Source organism: Lathyrus oleraceus, chromosome 6 (genome assembly GCF_024323335.1).
Source record: "Lathyrus oleraceus cultivar Zhongwan6 chromosome 6, CAAS_Psat_ZW6_1.0, whole genome shotgun sequence".
NCBI lineage: Eukaryota > Viridiplantae > Streptophyta > Magnoliopsida > Fabales > Fabaceae > Lathyrus > Lathyrus oleraceus.
The window spans coordinates 360688774-360708358 of NC_066584.1; the positions used below are offsets into that span (position 1 = coordinate 360688774).

Consider the following 19585-nt stretch of genomic DNA (forward strand, 5'->3'; position numbering starts at 1 on the left):
TAATATTATTTGTGCTTAATATTAATGGTGTTTAGTTGTTAATTAGTTTATTTAATTAGGATTAATATTATATTTGTTTATTATTATTATTATATAATATATAAATTATATTATTAATTTATGTTAGATATTTTTTTAGGTTTCCTATTGTTTAAGTAATCTAAATATATATTATTAATTTATGTTAGATATTTTTTAGGTTTCCTATTGTTTAAGTAATCTAAATATATATTATTAATTTATGTTAGATATTTTTTAGGTTTCCTATTGTTTAAGTAATCTAAATATATATATATAGATGTTGTTAGTAAGAAAGAAAAAGGAGGGATCAATAAGGAAAAAAACGTGTGGTGAGAGAAACAGAGAATTGAAAAGAAATATTTTTCCAAAAGCATTACCGTATTTCACTTGTTCTTCATTTTCGGTAACCCAAAATCGTCCCGATTATTCACCGAAACACAAAACCGATTTCATATCTTTGAAGTTCGTTGAGTCCAGGTCACAAATATCCAAGGTTCATTTCATTCCGGCGTCGTTTCACCGATCAAAAGCGACGTTGAAGTCAGGTACTCACGAAGGCAGCCAGCACTGCGTCGGTGACGGTTTCCAGCTTTCGGTCGATCATTTGGACGATCAGAAGTTCATCCTCTTCACACAAGGTAATATTCTTCACTTATCTCTGAAATCGGCAAAGTTCCGGCTTGCCGACATGTGTTTTAATATATTATATATAATATATATATATATTATATATATATATATATATATATTATATATATATAGATATATATAATATATAGATATATATATATATATATAGATATATATATATAATATAATTATATATATATATATATATTATATATTTTTTGTCTAAATGTACATATATTATTTTTGTCTACTATATATTTATTGTCTAATATAAATATATATTTTTTTATCTATTATATATCTAAATAATATATATATATTATCTTTGTCTATTATATATTATTTGTCTATAATATATATAAATATATATATTATATATATATATATAATATATATATTATTTTTGTCTACTATATATTTATTGTCTAAATATATTATTATATTATATATATATTAATATATATAATATATATATATATATATATATATATCTATATATATATTATTATATATATAATATTATATATATATATATATATATATATATATATATATATATATATATTACTTTTGTTTACTAAATATTGTTTATCTTTTATTATTATTTTACATATATGTTTTATTTAAATGTTAGTTAAATTATTATTTGTTTAAATGTTTATTTTAATTAAATGTTTATTTATATCAAATGTTTATTTGTCTAAAGTAAATGTTTATATTGTTTTTTTATATTTGTTTATGTTGTTACTAACCGTTTCGTTTCAGTTTCAGCTCGATTAACTCCACTAACTATTCGTAATACTAACTATTCATAGCTAACTGTGTTGTAATAATTTACTTTCTCGCATTTTTTATGTTCTGTATTGTGTGTTTAATCGTATTGTTCACGCTTTATGTTAAAAAATCGAAAAATCCAAAAAAGAGAAATCCGATGCGATTCCAACGGTCGCCGTTTAAGAAACCCTTTTCACACACTCACAAGCTTACTCTTGGGCTTCCTTATAATGAGCCCATTTATTTATTGTTTCAGGGTTTAGGCTCATTCAAATCTTTTGCCAGCTTTGGCTTTTCAGTTTAAAAACATTTTCAAAACGACGTGTCAGTCTCGAAGCCTCCCGCTTAGGTCGAGCAAGAGATGGCAAGACACGCCAATCTAAAATCAACAAAACAGACTTTCCCCTTTTCTTTTGGGGGAACTACGTGGATTCTGATTTCTCCATTGCGCCTTGGAGATACGTAGGCATGAAGTCTACGACTTTATCGAGTCCAAAAGCAATAAAATCAAGTTCTTTTCTCATCTCCCCAATCAAACGATCAAAGCGGAAAAAGCAAAGCATTCACATAAACATAAGCAAAAAGGTTCCTGTGGAGTACCACAGATGTAGAGGGTGCTAATACCTTCCCTTTGCATAACCAACCCCCGAACCCGTAACTCTAAAGGGATTTATCGTTATTTTTTCCTTCCTCTTTTTGGATAAAATAAAAGACGGTGGCGACTCTTGCATTTAAAATATTTTTCAAAACGGGTTAAGTTCAATCAATACTTAATCTCGTGAAAAATCCCACCGCGACAGAATGGCGACTCTGCTGGGGATAACAATGCTTAAACTTATTTGAGGGTTTAGCCTATCTTTGCTTGTTTATATGTTTGCTTTGTGAATATTTACTAAATTGTATTGTTTGTAATGTTTGTTATTTTGGGTTTTGGGGGATACTTGTGATAAATCGTATACCCGGATTTGGGGCACATTTGAGATAGGATGGATGATAATTCAGGTTGACTTGATAGGAGACAACCCTTACCGAGTTGACTTGAGCCTTTGTCCGCTTGGTGGAGGCCTCTTTGAGGGTGATAGTGCTAAAACAAGTCATTTGTGAGGCATTGTTGCTTTCGACGGGTCCGTGAAGCCAAGGACCTTAGTTTACCTTTACCCCATCTTGGCCTTACTTAGGATGTGATGCGGTGACCACTTCGGACCAAAAGTCTGGTTTGGTTGATACGCGATATCACACTCAAGCGAGATTCTTTTGAGAATAATATTGGAAAGCGAGCAGTTGCTTAACCCGGTATTATCCGAAGAAGGATCCATAACCTTGGGAACTTTTAGAACCCGTTTGGCAGGTGAACCTTAGAACTTATCTTGGGGCTTTGTCCTAAACTCCATGCTGGTGATGAACTTTGAGCCTTGTATTGTTTGACCATGTTGTGTTTGTTGCATTCATGCATGACATGCATTCATTCCCATCATTTCAACCTTTTTCCAAGGAACTTAAAGTGAGGATTGCAAATATTGCAGGAAACATGGATTTTGGACGGAGAAGTGTGAAAAAGTACAATCTCATCAATCCAAAGATAGATGAACTAAAGAAACTGGTTTCTTTCGATCGCAGATCCTATTGGTTTCAGAGACAGATATGGGGCACTTATATCTTTATTGACACTTAGGATGGAAGAAGGGTTATTGCAGACATTAGTACAGTTCTATGATCCAGTCTATCACTGTTTCACATTCCCAGACTATCAACTCATGCCTACATTGGAAGAGTATGCCTAGTTGCTTCACATCCCAGTTGCTGATACAGTACCTTTCTCTGGTTCAGAAAAGTTACCCGAGCACAGTTCTCTTGCAAAAGTGTTGTACATGAAGAAGTCAGAATTCAAGAATAACTTCACCACCAAAGGAGGACTTCCAGGTTTCACTGCCAAGTTCTTAATGGGGAAGGTTTCTTATTTTTCCAGTCAAGGTTGTGATATTATTGTGGAGCATCTGTTCGCCTTGTTGATCTACGGTTTGTTACTATTTCCTAATATTGAAGGTTTTGTGGATTCATATACTATACGCATCTTCCTAAATGGTAATCATGTTCCAACTTTGCTCGGAGACACCTATCATTCCATCCATTACCGTACTTTGAAAGGAGGAGGAACCATAGTCTGCTGTATACCGTTACTCTACAAATGGTTTGTCTCTCATCTTCCTAAGTCAGCTACTTTTTGGGATCGCAAGTCAGGACTTCAGTGGTCACAGAGGATTATGTCTCTTACCCAGTCAGATATTGCATGGTATAGTAGAGTTTTAGACGATGTGAAGATCATTGATAGTTGCGGGGAGTTCCCCAATGTGCCCCTCATGGGCACAAAGGGAATCATTTCTTATAATCCAGTACTTGCTAGGAGACAACTCGGTTACCCTATGAAGGACAAGCCTCCTAACATTCTTTTAGAAGGTATTTTCTTGAGGGATAACGAGGAGGACCCTACCATGAAAGAGAGAGTAGTAAGAGCTTGGCATCGTGTTTGTCGCAAAGGGAGACTTGAATTGGGTAAGAAAGATTGTACCTCCTATGAGCCGTACCTCCAGTGGATCAGAGCCAGAGCTATACAGTTGAAAATGCCATACCCACATCATGATCCTATCAAACCCGCTCCGTTGAAGACCCCCTACCTTCCGCTAGATGACAAAGAAGAACTCCAAGCCACCTTGGAGAGGGTCAAGAAAGAGAGAGACGCTTGGAAGGATAAGGCTCAGGTGCTCGAAATGGAAAATGAAGAACTTCAGAGACAGTTAAAGGAGCAGAGTGGAGAAGATCGTGCAGGTAAACGTCCAAGGGTGCAAGAGGATTTATTTTCCTCAGGCACAACAAATTACTCCCAGACTCCACAGTCCTCAGGTGCATGGAAAGGTCTTGTAGACAGTTTGGTGAAGGAGAAAGCTTTTATGTAGAAGGCCTATGAAGAAAGAATTGAGAGACTTGAAGGACAACTCCTACTTGTTTATGCTCGTCCTGATGACACATGTCCTTAAATGGTTTTCTTGGTTGTATTTTGGGTTAATAACTTTGTATATTTTGATAAAAATGCTTAAAATGAAAAAATTTGTTTTGTTATCAAAAATGTTTGCAATTCTATCTTTTCCTTCACTTAGAGTTCCTTGAAAAATCATTCATTTTGCATATCCATGCATCACGTGCATACAGGTTGTCTGTCTTGGTCCAGTCTTCTAATAGTTACTTCCCGCCAGCAGATCCATTTCAAGCTGACGCATAATTACAACACAAGAGCCAACTACAAAAGAAGAATGGAGATAACAGATAACGAGAACCGAGAATTGAAAGCTCAGGTTGACCGCCTTTCTGCTATGGTCGAGACATTGATAGCAAACCAAGCAACCCAAGCTGCTCAACTTCAAACAGCACAAGCTCAGGTTGCCGAAGCACAAGATGCACAGATCCAGGCGCAAGCACAGGCAGCAGAGATGCGCAACCAAATGTTAACCGCCCGTCTACAAGCAGAGGAAGCCCAGGCTAGGGCTCAAGTTCATAATTCAGGACAGACTTCGGCACAGAATCAACCTCAAATTCAGAATCAGACAACAGCAGCACCCGTCACTACAGTCATCGCTTCAGAAATCAACGTTGTCCCAGTCACTTCTGTTACCATCACAGCATCCCGTCCTTGGGAAATACCCAGGGATCTTAATCAAGATAGATATCAACAAGAGTTCGTTCCACCAAATGCTCCTGTCTTCACTAATGTGCCTTCCGTTGTTCACTATACTCCTCACCTAGGAGAACCTGTCTATCACGGCCCTACCCCAAGTGAGGATCCTGGTCTCAATGATAGAATGGATGAATTCCAGGATCAGTTTGCGGAATTACAAAAAGAGATAAAAGCTCTTCGTGGGAAAGAGCTGTTTGGCAGAGATGTAAATGATATGTGTTTGGTTCCAAACGTAAGGATGCCAGCAAAATTTAAACTACCAGAATTTGAAAAGTACAAAGGAAGTTCTTGTCCATAGACCCATTTGGTTATGTACGTGCGAAAGATGTCAATGTACACCAACGACCAAAGGATGCTCATTCATTGTTTTCAAGACAGCCTTACCGGTGCAGCTTTACGCTGGTATATGGGATTAGACAGTTCTCAGATCAAGACTTTCAATGATTTAGGCGAGGCCTTTATCAAACATTACAAATACAACCTTGATAATATGCCAAACCGAGATCAGTTGAGGTCCATGCAACAAAGAGAAAAGGAGATATTCCGTGAATACGCGCAAAGGTGGCGCGAAATTGCAGCATAGGTTGTTCTACCTATGGAAGAAAATGAGATGACGAAAGTGTTCTTAAAGACTCTTGATACTTTTTATTACGAGAGGATGATTGCAAGCGCTCCTAGAGACTTTACTGACATGGTAAACATGGGAGTCCGTTTAGAGGAAGCAGTTCGAGAAGGGCGTCTAGTCAGAGAAGGAAGTTCATCTTCAAGCGGGGCAAAGAGGTACGGCGGTTTTATGAAAAAGAAGGAACAAGAAACTAATGTTGTGTCCTATAATCATCCAAGAAGGATCAATTATCCTTACCATTCCCAACACCAACATATAGCAGCCGTGACTCCAGTAATCACTTCCGCTCCAGTTCAAGTCCAATACCCTCAGCAGCGTACCAACCGCTTCCAACAGAATACTCAGTATCAGCAACAACATCAATCTCAACAACATCAACATCAGTTACAACAACGTCCACCACAGCAGCAAAGAAGAACCAATTTTGATCCAATTCCAATGTCATATGCAGAATTGTATCCAGCTTTGATCACTAAAAACCTTGTGCAACCACGACCACGACCTCTTGTACCAGAAGTGCTACCTTGGTGGTACAAGCCAGAGGTATCTTGTCCCTTTCATCAGAATGCTCCAGGTCATGACTTAGACAACTGTTTTGCTTTAAAGTTGGAAGTACAAAAGTTGACAAGAGCAGGTATCCTGACCTTCAAGAACATGGGTCCCAATGTGAAGGACAATCCAATGCCAAGTCATGGTCCTTCATCAGTGAACAATATAGAAGTTTGTCTCAATGAACAACGTGTTACGAAGATAGAGGAGATTCGGCGGTCTTTGGTTGAAATTCATTCTGTTTTATGTGCTCATGGTCTCTTCCAACATGACCACCAGATCTGTGGTACATGTTCAGTCAATTCAAGAGGTTGTAGAAAGATTCAAGATGATTTGCAAGGCGTCCTTGATCAGGGTTTGATTCAGATTTCTAGACAAGTGAGTTCTCCAAAATCACAAGAACAAGAGGTGAATGTCATCATTCCTTGCTTCAACATTCCAGAGAAAGTAGAGATAGCTTATCATCCGAGGGAGCCAGTGGTGATTTGCCCTCCGGGCCCAATGCCTTACACTTCAGATAAAGCGGTCCCCTACCGCTATGCAGTAACTATTATTGAGAACGGTAAAGAGGTCGAGATTAAAACCTTAGCCTCAGTTACCAATATCCCAGCAAATAGCCGAATGACGCGCAGTGGCCGCGTGTTCGCTCCGCCGGTTATCCCAAATAGAAATGTTGAGAAAGATCCAGTAGTCGTGGTACCAGTGACAAGAGAAGCAGAAGGGCAAACAAGCAATTCAACCCTTGATAAAGAAACAGATGAACTACTTAGAATTATCAAGCTCAGTGACTACAAAGTGGTAGATCAGTTGCTACAGACACCGTCAAAAATCTCGATCTTGTCCTTATTATTGAATTCAGCTGTCCACAGAGAAGCACTACTGAAGGTGCTTGATCAAGCCTTTGTAGAACAGGATATAACAGCAGAGCAGTTCAACAATGTTGTAGGCAGCATCACTTCGTGCAATGGCTTAGGCTTTTGTGATGAAGAACTGCCAGAAGAAGGAAAGAATCACAACTTCGCTCTCCATATCTCAGCCAATTGTCAAGGGGATTCTTTGTCTAATATCCTAATTGACACCGGTTCATCTCTGAATGTCATGCCCAAGTCTACCTTGGTGAAGCTAAAGTACAAAGGGGGGCAAATGCGGCACAGTGGAATTATTGTGAAAGCGTTCGATGGATCAAGAAAATCAGTCATTGGAGAAGTTGATTTGCCTATTGGTATTGGACCACATGTATTCCAGATCACTTTCCAGGTTATGGATATAGTGCCAGCTTATAGCTGTCTACTCGGACGCCCATGGATTCATGAGGCGGGTGCCATTACATCCACGTTACATCAGAAGTTAAAAATTTTCAAGAATGGGCAAATAGTAACGGTTAATGGGGAGCAAGCTATGCTGATTAGCCACCTTTCATCGTTTAGTGTGATAGAAGCAGACGAAATGGCTGTTCAAACTCCATTTCAGGCCCTGACCATCGATGATTACAAGAAAAGTGAAGGTTCAATCGCGTCATTCAAAGACGCCCAGCAGATTGTCAAGACAGGTCCTACAGAAATGTGGGGCAAGGTGATAGAGTTGCCAGAAAACGTTAACCATGCAGGATTAGGCTTTGTTGATGGAAAACAAGTGCAGACTTCAGTGGTGCGACCTTTCAAAGATATCTTTCACAGCGGTGGGTTTATCAACATGGTAGCAGTTGAGGAGGATACTTTTGAGGGAAAGACAGAAGACGAAGGCCCCAGATTTGTGACACCAGGAGTAGTTATGAAGAACTAGACCGCAGTTGACGTCCCACATTGTGTCCACATATCAAAGTAATTAAGCTTTTCAGTTTTCAAAAATCTTCCGCTTTAGCCCAAAGCGCGAAGCATTAATTTTGTAAAATGGGCACTTTTGTCAAAAACGTACTATCCATGAAAAAGATCTTTTGTGTTCCTATACACTTGTGTCCTTTTATCTTTTCAGCTTTTTCGGAAAATGGTAACACAAAAAAAAAAAAAACCTTAAAAAGAACACATTTTTGCATGTCATGGTCAGTCCTCTAAAAACAATTGTTTGTACAGGTTACTTAAACCCGTTGAACACAATGACATCATGCCCTCTCCCAACTTTGAACATTCTGTATTCGAAGCTGAAGAGGAAGAGTGGGATGAGATTCCAGAAGAGGTCGCCCGCCAGTTTGAAAATGAAGAAGACACTATTCAGCCATACAAGGAGCCTTTGGAAACAGTCAACTTGGGTTCGGAAGAAAATGTGAAAGAAGTCAAAATTGGAGCATTGTTATCCCCACAGGTCAAGGAGCAATTGATCAGCCTGTTGAAAGAGTATGTAGATGTGTTTGCTTGGTCTTATCAAGATATGTTTGGTCTCGACACTGACATCGTAGAGCACAAGCTACCTTTGAAGCCAGAATGTCCATCGGTCAAACAGAAATTAAGAAGAACACATCCAGATATGGCCGTCAAAATTAAAGAAGAAGTTCTGAAGCAAATAGATGCTGGTTTTCTTGCCACTTCAGTGTATCCAGAGTGGATAGCAAATATTGTGCCAGTTCCTAAGAAGGACGGGAAGGTACGAATGTGTGTCGACTATCGTGACTTAAATAGAGCAAGCCCAAAGGATGATTTCCCCCTGCCTCACATTGACATGTTGGTAGACAATACAGCAAAGTTTGACATATTCTCCTTCATGGACGGATTCTCCGGGTATAACCAGATCAAAATGGCTCCCGAAGACATGGAAAAAACTACATTCATAACACCATGGGGAACATTCTGTTATCAAGTGATGCCGTTTGGGTTGAAGAACGCAGGTGCTACTTACCAGCGAGCCATGACAACGCTCTTTCACGACATGATGCACAAAGAGATTGAGGTTTATGTGGATGACATGATCGCGAAGTCTCGTTCAGAAGAAGGTCACTTAGTAGATCTATTGAAGCTGTTTCAACGATTGAGGAAGTTCCGTCTTCGCCTCAATCCGAACAAATGCACATTTGGCGTCAGGTCAGGTAAACTCTTGGGCTTCATTGTCAGCCAAAAAGGCATTGAAGTTGATCCAGATAAAGTAAAAGCTATCCAAGAGATGCCCGCACCAAAAACAGAAAGGCAAGTGAGAGGTTTTCTAGGACGATTGAATTACATATCCCGGTTTATTTCTCACATGACTGCCACTTGTGAACCTATCTTCAAATTGCTGAGAAAGAGTCAGAATTGTGTTTGGACAGAGGATTGTCAGAAAGCATTTGACAGTATCAAAGAGTACCTCATGGAGCCTCCTATCTTGTTACCACCTGTTGCTGGAAGAAGGTTGGTTATGTATTTGACAGTGCTTGAGAATTCTATGGGCTGTATTCTGGGTCAACAAGACGAAACTGGAAAGAAAGAGCATGCCATTTACTACTTAAGCAAGAAATTTACTGACTGTGAATCACGATACTCCTTACTCGAGAAGACATGTTGTGCATTGGCTTGGGCTGCTAAGAGATTGAGGCAGTATATGTTAAGTCACATCACTTGGTTGATATCCAAAATGGATCCAATCAAGTACATTTTTGAGAAGCCTGCACTCACTGGTAAGATTGCCAGATGGCAGATGCTGTTATCAGAATACGACATTGAGTATCATACCCAGAAAGCTATCAAGAGCAGTGTGTTGGCTGAGTACCTTGCTCACCAACCCGTTGAAGATCACGATGATAATGAGGATGAGTTTCCTGATGAAGATGTCATGTTCCTAAAATCCAGAGATTGTAAAGAGCCACTTCCTGAAGAAGGACCTGAACCAGATTCTCAATGGGGTTTAGTATTTGATGGAGCTTCCAACGTTTATGGACATGGAGTAGGTGCAGTCATTATCACTCCAGAAGGTTCTCATATTCCTTTCACGGCAAGAATTTGCTTTGAATGTACAAACAACATTGCTGAATATGAAGCCTGTATCATGGGTCTTGAAGAAGCCATTGACCTCCGCATCAAAAATCTTACTGTTTATGGTGACTCAGCGTTAGTTATCAATCAGATCAAAGGAGAATGGGAAACACGCCACCCTGGCTTGATCCCATACAAAGACTATGCAAGAAGATTGTTGACTTTCTTCACCAAGGTTGAGTTGCATCACATTCCTCGGGATGAGAATCAGATGGCGGATGCTCTAGCTACGTTGTCTTCAATGTATCAAGTGGTTTTCCAAACGAAGTACCCAGAATTGTGATCAAGCGACTTGATAGACCAGCACATGTGTTTACAGCTGAGGCCAGTTTTGATGATAAACCATGGTACCACGATATCAAGCATTTCCTTCAGACTCAGGAGTATCCTCTTGGAGCAACAGAAAAAGATAAAAAGACTTTGAGAAGATTGTCAGGCAGTTTCTTCCTTAATCAGAATGTGCTCTATAAGAGGAATTATGACATGGTCTTACTCAGATGTGTTGACAAAAAGGAAGCAGAAATGTTGATGAAAGAAGTTCACGAAGGGTCCTTTGGTACTCATGCAAATGGCCACTCTATGTCAAGAAAGATGTTGAGAGCTGGTTACTACTGGTTGACCATGGAATCAGATTGCTACAAATTTGTAAAGAAGTGTCACAAATGTCAGATCTACGCTGATAAGGTTCATGTACCACCAACCTTTTTGAATGTGATTTCTGCTCCTTGGCCATTCTCAATGTGGGGCATTGACATGATCGGTATGATTAAACCCAAAGCTTCCAACGGACACCGTTTCATTCTCGTGGCAATTGATTACTTCACCAAATGGGTGGAAGCAGCTTCGTATGCAAAGGTGACAAAGCAAGTGGTGGTCAGATTCATCAAAAATAATCTCATTTGCCGATATGGCATTCCAAACAAGATCATCACTGACAATGGCTCCAATCTGAACAACAAAATGATGGATGAATTATGTGAAAGTTTCAAGATCGAGCATCACAACTCTTCTCCTTACCGTCCCAAGATGAATGGGGCAGTTGAAGCTGCAAATAAGAATATCAAGAAGATCATTCAAAAGATGGTTGTTACCTACAAAGATTGGCATGAAATGCTGCCTTTTGCACTACACGGATATAGAACATCAGTCCGTACTTCAACTGGGGCAACCCCATTTTCACTTGTATACGGTATGGAAGTTGTGTTACCGATAGAGGTTGAAATTCCATCAATGAGGATACTAATGGAAACTCAGTTGTCAGAGGCTGAATGGTGTCAAAGCAGATACGATCAGTTGAATTTGATTGAAGAAAAAAGAATGACTGCCTTGTGCCATGGACAGTTATATCAAAAGATAATGAAGCAGGCATTTGATAGGAAGGTTAAGCCGAGAGAATTAAAAGAGGGTGACCTTGTGCTCAAGAAGATGATACTATTTCACAATGATTCTAGGGGCAAGTGGACTCCTAACTATGAAGGACCCTATGTTGTCAAGAAAGCCTTCTCAGGCGGTGCTTTAATTCTTACAAACATGGATGGTGAAGAGCTTCGACGGCCCGTGAATACAGATGCAGTCAAGAAATACTTCGCCTAAAAAATGAAAAGAACAGCTCGCTAAGTTGAAAACCCGAAAGGGCGGCTTAGGCAAAAATGAGCGTCTCGGTGGACTGAAAACCTGAAAGGGCGGTCCAAGAAGAAATTAGAGACATAAAAAAACAAAGAGAATATTATCCCTGTAGATTGAAAACCCGAAAGGGCAATCTAGGCAAAAGTTAGGGATTTCAGGCAAGTAACTGCATAACAGAGATAAGATCATTGAAGTATCAGAATATTTTCAACAGTTCTCCAACTTTCTCAAGGCTGCAATACAGGTCAAAAGTGGAAGAGAGAATGATGTCATTGTAGTTCAACGTACCCTTTTTTCCACGAAATTACCATTTTCCAATTTGTAAAGATCTATGGAATCACGTTGTTGGCTGATTACCATCCTATCAAATCAATTTGAGCCTTTCTATATTTCTTGGCACTCTTAATTTTCATTTCAATTTACGAAAGTTCTTTTACTTTGACAGATATGTTTTGAAACAAAAGTTTTGAATTAAAAACAGTTTTTGAAAAATATAAGGATTATTTATTTTGATTTATGGACATCAATAAAAGGATTGAGACATGCGGTCCCAGTAATTCTAAAATCATGTGATTCCAACTAGACATGTTCATGTTACTATCCTCATATGTATATGATGAAAAGATCTCCACAGGTGTCTTGGCAGTAATATTTCTCCAGCAGAGGTTATGATTCTGGATATCCCCAGTTTTGCTTCCTAGTTTTCCTCAAGAGATCATGCAAGAAATATTTCAAGAAGATTGTTCCCTTCACTTGGGGCATGAAGACTCCCCGGTTAATTGATCATGAAGACTTTGATCCAGGTTTTAAGTTACAGATTTGGCCTATGGGATTACTACAGGTATTTCCCCAGTAATTTATTAAGGAGGGATCAGCAATGTCCCCAGCAGAGGATGAGAAGGAAGATTTGATTTCCCTGAGCAGGAGTAATACAGAGGTCTCCATCCCTCAGCGAGTGAAGAAAGTTGATATTCAGAAACTACAGGGAATCTCCTGTTGTTCTCTGTCCATTCAATAGAAGGATATGTCTCCTCCTCAGTAATGTTTTGTAGTAAAAGAATGGTGTTATGCATTTTAAGCAAATTCAAGAATTGCAGGATTTCTCCTGAATTCTCATTTATATTCAAAGGTCAGACATCATTGTTCCCCGGCAGAGTCTCCTAGAGGAAAGATCTCGTAACCAGATATCAGACACCATAATCCCCTGCAGAGTCTTCAGATACAGAAAGTCTCCATGATAATTAATGCAAAAAAATCAAGGATAGATTTCCCCTATATTCTTATTCCCTGGAAAGATACCACCTATCCCCAGCGGACTTTATCCCCAGCAGAGTCTTCCAGAAGAATAATCCTTCTGCATTATCAGCAAATTCAAGAATGACAGGACTTCTCTTAGAATATCATCTTATTTCCAGAGGATAACACCTTGTATCCCCAGCGGAGTCCTCAGAAAGGTCCAATCCTCATATACCTCTAAATTCAAGAACCACGGGAATCTCCTGCATTTTTGAAGTAGAAGGCATCTCCATTCTTCTACGGAATCCTCAGCAGAGACAGACTTTTAAAGAAACCTGGATATGGTGCTCTTGTACCAATTCCCCAGCAAGTCTTTGTACTACTCCCAGCGAGTCTCAGTGCAAATCTCCAGCAAGTCCTTATGCAGCTGTTAACATTTTTAGTTATTCCTAGTTTTGTCTGTCCATCATGCATTCATTACTAAATATTCATGCATATCTATGACATATCATGCTTGCATTCATATGCACCTTGTTTCCTTGTTTATATTGTGGTTTGAGTCAATCTCTCCATATAGAGTATCCTCATAAGCAGCAAAATACCTTTTATTGGTCATGTTCCCCACAGAGATCTATGCCTCGTGGAAGATGGTTGTTTCAGTTGTAAATCCTGATGAGTTCATTCCTCTTCAATTGAAGTCTTGTTTGACCGTTTCATTCTAGTTCTATCCTAGTTTGAACCTCGTGTCTCCAGATAAAGCTCAGAAATTGCCAGTAAAAGAAGGCAACAATATAGTCTTTGTGACTCTCATTCAGTAAAACAGACATGACAGATATTGTGTCCAAGTCCTTTATACCTTCATCTTTGAGTTGGTACCCATTACAAACTTGAGTTACCTACATCCATGAGTGGTAACCTTTGTTATCCCTCGGATAAATTAATTACTATCTCCATCTATGAGTTGATAACATCCTCACAGAAAGTTCCATGGTTCTACCTGCAACTTTGAGCTGGTAGCGTGCTTTCGTCTTTAAGTTTAGCACAGATTCCTTTTGATTCCACCTTCGTCTTTGAGTTGGTGAAGTACCTGCAACTTTGAGCTGGTAATATGCATTCATCTTTGAGTTAGCAAGATTTCTTTTGATTCCACCTTCGTCTTTGAGTTGGTGAAGTACCGTCATCTATGAGCTGGTAGTGTGCATTCATCTTTGAGCTTGCACAGGTTTCTTTTGATTCCATCTTCGTCTTTGAGTTGATGGAATGCCTTCATCTATGAGTTAGGTACACTTTATTCTGTTACCTTCATCTTTGAGCTGGTAATGTGCTTTCGTCTTTGAGTCAGCACAATTTTCTTATGTTTCCATCTCCGTCTTTGAGTTGATGGAGTACCTTCATCTATGATTTAGGTACATAGTGAGCCCTCAGCTATGAGCTGGTAGTATGCATTCATCTTTGAGTTCGCACATTTTCCTGTGATTCCATCTTCGTCCTTGAGTTGATGGGGTACCTTCATCTATGAGTAGGGTATGTTTGATCCTTGTTGAACTGATAGTGTGCTTTCATCTTTGAGTCTGCACAGATAACTTCTGATTCCATCTTCGTCTTTGAGTTGATGGAGTACCTTCATCTATGAGTTAGGTACATTTTGTCCTTCCACCGTCATCTTTGAGTCGGTAATGATAAACATCTCCAGGAGAATATGTTCTAAATTCTTTTAAACACCTTTGTCAATGAATCGTTGGTTGCCTTCAACTTTGAGTCGGCATTTCTCTGTCTACCTCATCAATGAGTTGGTAGTGTGCATTCAACTGTAAGTCTGCACAATGATCCTTAGATCTGATTCTTCATCTACACCATCATCAATGAGTTGGAATTTGATTTCCCTAGCAGTGTTATTATCAATCTTTTGAAGCTTGCCTTCAACTTTGAGTTGGCATGTCCTGTTTATCTCATCAATGCGTGGGTAGTGAGCTGTCAACCATGAGTTAACGCAGTTCGATTCTTATTATGCCCTTGTTATACCTTCATCCTTGCGTTGGTATTCATCTTTTCTGTTACCTCCATCTTTGAGTTGGTAATGTACTGTCACATCAGTACTCTTGTTATATTGATCTTTTCCCACTTTCATCTATGAGATAGTGATGTATCGTCAACATTGAGTCGATATCTCTTTTCCTCCTATTTTCCATCTATGAATAGGTAGTGAATCTTCCCCAGCTGAGTATTCTCAGTGTTTACCTTCATTCATTGAGTCGGTGTATGTCTGTCCCCAGTAGAGTTTGCACTCTTGTGTCTCTGTGTCTGTCTGTCTGTCTTTTGCATCATGCATAGTGAGCCAAATTTTGGGGGCGTTTGTCATATTTAATTACCTTACGCCATTCGATAGCCTCCGGCTATCTGGCCTAAGTTAATTAAATAGGGGCATCTGTCGCACCCCAAAATTTGACTTTGGCTTTGTTGACCACATCTTGATTAATCTCGTTGTCTCGTATTCATCTCAATTTCTTAAACTTCGCGTGACAACTAGTTTGATTAGGTTTTGTGTGTTTTCGTTGCTTACCGTGTTGTATTTCGTTGTTTTAGCAAAACCTGGCCGATATCGTTGCCTCGTATTTATCTCGCTTATCTCTTTTGTGCGTGGCATCGTTTCGATTAGGTTTTGTGCGTTTTTATCTATTTAATTGTTTGTTTGTCGGTATTTTGACTGTATTTCGAATATATTAGAGTTTTCGTATTGTCGATTATTTGTGATTGTGTTTGTCAGCGTTTTCGTGATGTCGTGTTGATTTTATTATTGCCTAGGGTTGTTTATTTAATTACGTGTTGTGCCGTGTGATTTAATCGAGTCTGTTTGAGTCGTGTTGTTGATTTTACTGGTTTACCGGTTTACTGGTTTATTAGTTTTATCAATTTGTCTGTTTTGCTGTGCAAATTGTCATCGTTTTTATCGCGTTCGTGTCGCTCGATTTTATCGTATTTTAATCGTGTGCCGTTTAATATTATTTGTGCTTAATATTAATGGTGTTTAGTTGTTAATTAGTTTATTTAATTAGGATTAATATTATATTAGTTTATTATTATTATATAATATATAAATATATATTAATTTATGTTAGATATTTTTTTAGATTTCCTATTGTTTAAGTAATCTAATATATATTATTAATTTATGTTAGATATTTTTTAGGTTTCCTATTGTTTAAGTAATCTAAATATATATTATTAATTTATGTTAGATATTTTTTAGGTTTCCTATTGTTTAAGTAATCTAAATATATATATATATAGATGTTGTTAGTAAGAAAGAAAAAGGAGGGATCAGTAAGGAAAAAAACGTGTGGTGAGAGAAACAGAGAATTGAAAAGAAATATTTTTCCAAAAGCATTACCGTATTTCACTTGTTCTTCATTTTCGGTAACCCAAAATCGTCCCGATTATTCACCGAAACACAAAACCGATTTCATATCTTTGAAGTTCGTTGAGTCCAGGTCACAAATATCCAAGGTTCATTTCATTCCGGCGTCGTTTCACCGATCAAAAGCGACGTTGAAGTCAGGTACTCACGAAGGCAGCCAGCCCTGCGTCGGTGACGGTTTCCAGCTTTCGGTCGATCATTTGGACGATCAGAAGTTCATCCTCTTCACACAAGGTAATATTCTTCACTTATCTCTGAAATCGGCAAAGTTCCGGCTTGCCGACATGTTTTAATATATTATTATCTATATATATATATATATATATATATATATATATATATTATTTTTGTCTATTATATATTATTTGTCTAAATGTACATATATTTATTTTTTGTCTACTATATATTTATTGTCTAAAATATAATATATATTATTTTTATCTATTATATATCTAAATAAATATATATATATATATATATATATATATATATTATATATATATATTATATATATATATTATCTTTGTCTATTAATATTATTTGTCTTATATATATTATATATTATATATATATATATATATATATATATATATCTATATATATATATTATATATATATATATATATATATATATATTATTTTGTCTATTATATTATTTTGTCTAAATGTACATATATATTATTTTTGTCTACTATATTTTATTGTCTAAAATATATAATATATATATATATATATATATTATATATATAATATTAATATATATATATATATATTATATATATATATATATATATATATATATATATTACTTTTGTTTACTAAATATTGTTTATCTTTTATTATTATTTTGCATATATGTTTTATTTAAATGTTAGTTAAATTAATTATTTGTTTAAATGTTTATTTTAATTAAATATTTATTTATATCAAATGTTTATTTTGTCTAAAGTAAATGTTTATATTGTTTTTTTTATATTTGTTTATGTTGTTACTAACCGTTTCGTTTCAGTTTCAGCTCGATTAACTCCACTAACTATTCGTAATACTAACTATTCATAGCTAATTGTGTTGTAATAATTTACTTTCTCGCATTTTTTATGTTCTGTATTGTGTGTTTAATCGTATTGTTCACGTTTTATGTTAAAAAATCGAAAAATCCAAAAAAGAGAAACCCGATGCGATTCCAACGGTCGCCGTTTAAGAAACCCTTTTCACACACTCACAAGCTTACTCTTGGGCTTCCTTATAATGAGCCCATTTATTTATTGTTTCAGGGTTTAGGCTCATTCAAATCTTTTGCCAGCTTTGGCTTTTCAGTTTAAAAACATTTTCAAAAGGACGTGTCAGTCTCGAAGCCTCCCGCCTAGGTCGAGCAAGAGATGGCAAGACACGCCAATCTAAAATCAACAAAACAGACTTTCCCCTTTTCTTTTGGGGGAACTACGTGGATTCTGATTTCTCCATTGCGTCTTGGAGATACGTAGGCATGAAGTCTACGACTTTATCAAGTCCAAAAGCAATAAAATCAAGTTCTTTTCTCATCTCCCCAATCAAACGATCAAAGCGGAAAAAGCAAAGCATTCACATAAACATAAGCAAAAAGGTTCCTGTGGAGTACCACAGATGTAGAGGGTGCTAATACCTTCCCTTTGCATAACCAACCCCCGAACCCGTAACTCTAAAGGGATTTATCGTTATTTTTCCCTTCCTCTTTTTGGATAAAATAAAAGACGGTGGCGACTCTTGCATTTAAAATATTTTTCAAAATGGGTTAAGTTCAATCAATACTTAATCTCGTGAAAAATCCCGCCGCGACACCTTCCTGCGTGCATTTCATTTTTCATTTTAATTACTCACAGCCAAAACGCTGTCGTTTTGGAGCGTGCCTGGTTCGATCCTGCATGAATGCATTTCCAAATTTCTCATTTCATTTTCATTTTATTTCATGATTTGCATTTTATTTCATTTTATTCTCCAACTTTGAAAAATCATAATAAATTGAAAATGATTCCAAATAATTCCAGATTTTTTTCTACATGATCATATGGATGTCTATTATTTTATGATGTGATTTTCCTGATTTTATCATTTCTAGATTTTGGATGGTGAATTGTTATTTGAACATGTATGCAAATGTGACATGCTTCATTCATTCTATTGTGAAATGCTCATACATTGGCCAATTGATTTGAAATTTGGTATGCTGGCTCCCAACATGTTGCATGATTTTTTGAGGCTTGGTTTGGTATTTTTAGCATTTGTCATTTCTGTTTTAGACACATGAATGTATGGTGTGACAATGTGTGTCACACAATTTGATGTCATACTTGTGCATTTTCATTTCTAGGTCAAATGAGCTTCTCTGATTCTAATTTTTGGCATGATAATTGTGTTTGACATGTTGTGTGCACATAAAATTTTTCATGATTGTTTGATTCATTTCTGTTTTCATATGGAATTTTGATTCTAGAGGTCCAAATATGTGCATTGTGATTGCCTTTGCCTTATCATGATTGGTTGATGGATTTGCCTTGGGATTTAGACTTGGTCCTTTTTAGGACATGTTCATGATGGATTAAATGAGCTTCATGTTGAATATTGGTTGCTGTTTTGACTTTTTACTTTGCCTTTGACCCTAGCCTTGGTGCTAGTGGTTTGTACTCATCTTTTGAGTTTTGCGTTTCAGGTTCAGGCTTATAGTCCTAATGGTTGATGTTGATCTCATACCTTGAGATGCAAATTCTTTGTCCACTAACCTTTCTTGTGTTGTAGGTTCCTTGGTGGCTAACTCACTTGAGTGTTTGCCTCTTATGGCTTGCATGTTGTGTATATTGGTTGTCTCACTGTTGACTGTCTGTTTGGTTTGTCTGAATGTGAATATTGACTTGTTTGATTTTCTTATAGGTACTTTAGTAGCTTTAACTCATTGCTTGAGTTGCTTTGCTTTGCTTGTGGTTGGCATACCACCTAGGTAATCATCCTTTAACTCCATGTAGTCTGGAAGCCCTGTCGATTCTTTTGGCAGGCATTTGGCTGAAGTCCTCCTT

At 37.3% G+C, this 19585-nt stretch overlaps 1 protein-coding gene across 1 annotated transcript; it reads left to right on the forward strand.

Moving 5' to 3' along the window:
• Positions 1 to 5747: 5747 nt before the first annotated feature.
• LOC127095640 (uncharacterized) lies at positions 5748 to 8108 on the forward strand. Its single transcript, XM_051034304.1, has one exon. The coding sequence runs from the start codon at positions 5748 to 5750 to the stop codon at positions 8106 to 8108; it is 2361 nt and encodes a 786-aa protein (XP_050890261.1).
• Positions 8109 to 19585: the final 11477 nt, after the last annotated feature.

Excerpts from the sequence above, each read along its gene's own strand:
- LOC127095640 (XM_051034304.1), top strand. The coding sequence starts at position 5,748 with ATGGAAGAAAATGAGATGACGAAAGTGTTCTTAAAGACTCTTGATACT.